The 6,278-nt window shown below is 34.1% G+C and overlaps 1 protein-coding gene across 1 annotated transcript in view; it reads right to left on the reverse strand.

The window, feature by feature from the left end:
- Positions 1-1,280: 1,280 nt before the first annotated feature.
- The window catches only part of stab1 (stabilin 1), a 70,127-nt gene continuing 65,129 nt past the window's right edge, over positions 1,281-6,278 (reverse strand). The window contains exons 65-69 of the mRNA XM_056447685.1: positions 5,778-5,927; positions 5,582-5,695; positions 5,241-5,387; positions 3,176-3,280; positions 1,281-3,061 (exon numbers count right to left, since the gene is read on the reverse strand). Coding sequence (XP_056303660.1) covers positions 3,023-3,061; positions 3,176-3,280; positions 5,241-5,387; positions 5,582-5,695; positions 5,778-5,927 — 555 coding nt within the window. The 3' untranslated portion in view covers positions 1,281-3,022. The remainder of the gene's footprint in view (positions 3,062-3,175; positions 3,281-5,240; positions 5,388-5,581; positions 5,696-5,777; positions 5,928-6,278) is intronic.

Raw genomic sequence — 6,278 nt, forward strand, 5'->3', positions numbered from 1 at the left:
TGTAGTGTTTTTTTTTCCATTGGAAACTCATGAAGAGCTTTTAAAAGGTGTAAAGGATTCAAAACGTCACACATATATATATATATATAAATGTTTGCCGCAAGGAGCAATCTTTCTGAGCTTTTTATGGTTACATGTCTGGTTTTTGGTCTGCTTAGATTTGTTTTGTCCATGTTGGATTCGTATTTCAATCAACTTGCAATAGAGTTCACTTTGAAGGTTATTAAAACCCATCTTTTCACTCCACTTGTTTGGTGAGCAACGATGTTTGGATTGCTGAGTTTACATTTAGGCTACTAAAACGAACCACACTAACAGAGTTGGCATTACTCAAATAAAATCTACCAAATTTGAACACAAGGTGTTTGTCTCAAAAAACAAGATGAAATCTAAAACAAAAAAAAATCCAATGTTTCAGTATTTTGCAGTCCTTTGTGGCTCAAATGATGGGATGTTGTCTTCCTGTAATGCGCTATGAACAGGTGGTCTGTGTCCTCGAGGGAATGTTCTCCCTCCTGTGTTATGCTTCAGTCATCTGCAATCTGACTGAGCAACACAAAAATACCTTTCCATTATGTCAATGAGACCTTTGGGATTAGGTTTTGCAGGTGGAGACATTAATGAGACCCCAGGTTTGAGTCCCTGAACGGTTGATTACCTCGATGATTGGCCAAGAAGGAAACCCCCTCCAGAAACAACAGGTAAAGCAACAAATGTTTTTAGCACATTTATTGAACTGAAAACACCACAGTAAGCTGATGTTGTCCAAGACAAAATTTGAGTGATCTTTTGTTTGTAGGTTTAACCATAAACAAAGGTGTTGAGGACATTTCTCCAGACAGGTTCTTAAAAATAAAGATTCGAAATGTTTTTTTTTATTTCACAGTATTGCCATAGAAGAATCCATTTGGACTTGGAGAACAGTTCTTAAAGAGATACAGTGCATCCGGAAAGTATTCATAGCGCTTCACTTTTTCCACATTTTTTTAATGTTGGTGGCCCAGCCAGAGCCCAGATCTAAATCCTATTGAACATTAAGTTTCTTTTTTTTTTTCCTCCTGAACACAAATGTTATTTTGAAGGATGTTGGAAACTGGTAGCCATTGACATCCATAATATATTTCCTCATACTATGGATGCTATTTTCCATCCAAAGTTGGAATATCACATAAAACATAAAAACTGTTTAGATCCAATGAGTCAAAGATGATGATGTTCTGAAGAGAACAAAATTGTCACTTCTTAATAAACATTATATATGATATATATAAATATAAATATTAAAAGAAAAAAAATGGACTTTACATTGGTAGGCTTTTCTTTTGGAAGTAATAATACCAGGGTGCGAATTACAAGGGGGTTTGGGGGGATTGACCCCCCTAGTTAATGCTTGATCCCCCCTGAAGGACATCAAAACTAGATATATAGGGTGTCAGCCCATTAAAACTGAGAAATAGTTCACTTGGATCTGTATTTTAATGAATAATATTATTAATTAAATTAATAGATAATATAAAAATATATTTGACCACCCCTATAACGGTTCATACCACTGTCAATGCATAATCGCACCATGCAGTCTATATGAGAAAATATATCTTGTATCTTTATATGGCCTGAAAGTAAACGTTTTGTATAGTTTGACCTGTACTGTAAAACCCAACAGTCAACTTTATCAAATGAAATGAGCGTAAACTCAAAATTTACTGAAAGTTAATTCTACTCATTTGAAAAGAGTTTTGATCTCAGTGTTGAAGGTAATGAGTTAATTAAATATTTCATTATTTAATTTAGTTAATATTTATTTCATATTTCAGTAGTTAATTAAGTTCACAGAACTCCTATAGATTAGTTTTTTTTTACTCAAATAGTTTGAAACAATTTGAGTTGCCTTAACTTATTGGGTTTACAGTATTCAGTTGGTTTGAGTTCTGTTCATTTATCAGGTTTTACTGTGCTCAAATTGCTTCATTTACTCAACTGGGTTAAGTTCACAGTACTCATTAGGGTTAGTTTTTGAATTTAAAGGGATTGTTGCAATCGGTTTCCTCAAATGTTTTGAGTTACCTTAACTTTTTAGGTTTTATAGTGTACAGTAACGTCTGAAAGAGGTAATTAGAGGATATTGTGGGTCAGAATACACTAACTTTATCTCAAAAAACAAAAAAATTTAATACATTTTATTAATAAAATAGATGTAATTAAAAATGAACACATCAATGACTGAAGAATGTATTACTCAAACTAACATGACTGAAAAAGTTGACCTCCCCCCGATTGTCAATGTATAATTCGCACACTGCATAATACTGATCCACTTTGATGACAGACTTTAGAATGATCATTTCAGATGTTTTACAAAGTGGTCAGTCTGCTAGTTCATCCATTCACGCCATCCCATAATGCACCGGTTCTGACACAAATGCTATTTTTATCATCACATGAACTGTTAAAACAAAATCACTTGACTTTTTTGATGCGTATGTTGAAAATTAATCAGTAAATTTGTTTTCATCATTGTTTTTATGCAGACTTTCAAAAATTAAGCGCATCTTAGGTTTCCATTAAGCATTTTTTCATGCGATAGTTCAAAATGCGCATGAAAATAGTTGGATCAAAACAGTGAATGGCCACTTGTTTCCAGCATTATCAAAATATTTTCTTTTTTGTGTTCAACAGAAGACAAAAAAAGAAACTCATGAAGGTTTGGACCTATTTGAGGGTGAGTAAACCATTTTTTCTTAATGTAAAGAACATTTTTAGTCAAAAATATGTGTGAAATGCAGAGAAAAACGGGTGGAAATTACATACTCTGACGTATCTGCAATCAAACACATCAAATTATTATGAAGCAGCATTTTAATACTCTAAAGAGTCTTTTTACACCACATGGAAATGGAAAGATCTTATGGCTTATAAAGATTCTTCATGGAACCATCAATGCCAATACAGAACCTTTATTTTTATCAGCAGTCGGCTGATTGCAGGTAAATGAAGGGAGAGTTTAACGCCGCTGTCTGTGCTAGTCGATGAGGTTGGGTGTGTCTGTAACTGCTGAATCCTGAAATAAACAAATATGGATTAGTACAGCTCATCTATAAATGCGCTGGAGCAGTAGTAATGATCAGGTACTTTAATGTAGAAGCACACAGAAAGATGCTTTTTCTGGATTTACCCCAAATGGTTCTGCAAACGCCCTGTAGCCGCTGTATAGAGGGTTTGGGATGGATACTAATGCATTTCCACCAGCTTTTGTAGAAGCACCATCTTCATCATCATTCTGTTACATGATAAATAAGACATTACTTTCAGTAGCTTTACATCACTTTCATTCATCTTAGAAATGGTTTAATGATTTATTCCGTGTTCTAGGATTGAAATATTACATTTCTGAGTGAGAATCAGAAATAAAGATGACAAAACACTGGAAAAAGAAAACAAGACAAAACATAAATAGATAAACTATTAGATAGATGGATTAACAGATAGAAGGAGAGATGGAAGGAGAGACATATAATGGATGGATTGATGGATAGATGGATATAAATGGATGGATAAATATAAATGAATGGATGGATATAAACGGACGGATAGGTGGATGGATGGATGGATATACATGAATGGATGCATATAACTGGATGGATGGATATAAATGAATGGATAGATGGATGATATAAATGGATTGATGAATGGATGGATTTAAATGGATAAATAGATGGATGGATGGATGGATGTATGGATGGATGGATGAATGAATAAAAATGAATGGATAGATATAAATGATGTGGATAGATGGATGGATGGATGAATACATATGAATGGATGGATTTAAATGGAAGGATGGATATAAATGTATGAATAGATAGATGATATAAATGGATGAATAGATGGATGGATATAAATGAATGGATAGATGGATGATATAAATGGATTGATGAATGGATGGATTTAAATAAATAAATAGATGGATGGATGGATGAATAAAAATGAATGGATAGATACAAACAATGTGGATAGATGGATGGATGGATGAATACATATGGATGGATATAAACGAATGGATAGATGGATGGATGAATACATATGAATGGATGGATATAAATGGACGGATGGATATAAATGTATGAATAGATAGATGATATAAATGGATGAATGGATGGAAGAATATAAATGAATAGGTGGATTGATATAAACGGATGGATGAATGAATGAATATATATGAATGGATGGATAAAAATGAATGAATAGATGCATTGATAGAAATGGACAGATAAATATAAATGAATGGATAGATGGATCATTTAAATGGATGGATGTATAGATAGATGGATATAAATGGATGAATAGATGGATGGATGGATGATGGATGGATGGATGGATGAATATAAATGAATGGATGGATGGATATAAACAAATGTATAGACGGATATAAACGAATGTATAGATGGATAAATGGATGGATGAATGGATGAATATATATGAATGGATGGATATAAATGGATGAATATATATATGAATGGATGAATATATATGAATGGATGGATATAAATGGATGAATATATATATGAATGGATGAATATATATGAATGGATGGATATAAATGGATGAATATATATATATGAATGGATGTATATAAATGGATGGATGTATATAAATGTATGGATAGACGGAAGATACATATGGATGGATGATTGGGTGGATGTAAATGGACGTGTGGTTGTAAATGTACGGATAGATGGATGGATATAAAAGAATGATTGAATATAAATGAATGGATCAGTGAATGGATGGATAGATGGATATAAATAGATGGATGGATGGATGAATATAAATAAATGTATAGATATAAATGGACGGATGGATGTAAATGTACAGATGGATGGATGTAAATGAATGAATGAATATAAATGGATGGATATAAAGGAATGGTTTAATATAAATAAATGAATGGATGATATAAATGGATGAATATAAATGGACAGATTGATATAAATGTATGGATCTATGGATGGATAAAAATTAATAGATGGATGGATATAAATGGATGGATGGATGGATGGATATGGATAGATGGATGTAAATGAACGGATAGATGGGTGGATGGATATAAATGAATGGATGGATATAAATGAAAGGATGGATGGATAGTTGATGTAAGGAGAGATAGATAGATGGTATGAAAGCTAAAGAGAACAGTAAGCATCTATATAAACACCTGAAGCTTGATTATGTGAACGTACTTTAAAATACTGGAAACGAAAGGCATCGTTCTTGTGCCTGAGGACATAGTACGCTAGTCCGGCAACAATACAAACAATCGCTATGACAACCAGCACAGTGGTCACTGCAACACCGCTGGACTGCGAGATCGGAAGAACTGCTGGAACCTAGAAATCAGACCGTACAGTTGAAAATATATTAGTGAGGTGCAGATTTTGACAAAGAGACTCTTCTGTAGTCTTCTACAGCTGTTGTAAAATATGTAGACTGGACCATGGATGGATTGATTCTGCCTTTACATTCATATACCAAAATGGTCCTCCAGCATGATCCATTGTGCTCCTATAAAAGTAGCACTTACTGGAACAGGTGGAGCTCTGAAAGGCCCATCAATGACGTGGATCAGTCCATTGATGGCGGGAATGTTCCAGGCCAAAATAACCTTCTTATTCACCAGCTTCTGAGGTTGAGCATCCTGTGGAAACCAGCGGAGCAAACAGTTTGACTGACGGTATAAACGCTGCGTGAGTGGTGTGAAGCTGCGGAGGCTTGTTTACCTCAGTCTGACTGCTGGAATTTGAGGGAATGGTTATGATGAGGTTGGAGCCCAAGCGAGACGGGATTGCAGTGTTGTGCTTCAGGTTCTCATAATACTGAAGATTGTTGACGCTGGATATATGATACTGCAAATCTCTCCACGATAAAGTCTGAAAGAGGGAATAAACTGGAAATCCAAAGCCAAGCAGAGAAAGAGCGTCCTCTTAAACTCAAAAGGACATCAAAAACATGTCAAAAATGGAAATCGATTTGATGTTTTGAATTGACTCCTAACAGCGAAGTCAAAAAACACAGATGTAATCGTTTTTAAATTTTTTTAAAAGCAATGTCAGATGTCAATTTGACGTCATTTTGACATCAGGGTAGTTTGCATGCATTGATACAAAATCCAGTGCAAATTTGGAGTTTCAAATCGAAGATGAATACATATTTTCATATATTATAATGCTTCTGGTGTATTTGTTTTGGTGTTCAACAGGGAATTCATGTGTGGCTCTCAA

The sequence above is a fragment of the Danio aesculapii genome, chromosome 22, assembly GCF_903798145.1.
Source record: "Danio aesculapii chromosome 22, fDanAes4.1, whole genome shotgun sequence".
NCBI lineage: Eukaryota > Metazoa > Chordata > Actinopteri > Cypriniformes > Danionidae > Danio > Danio aesculapii.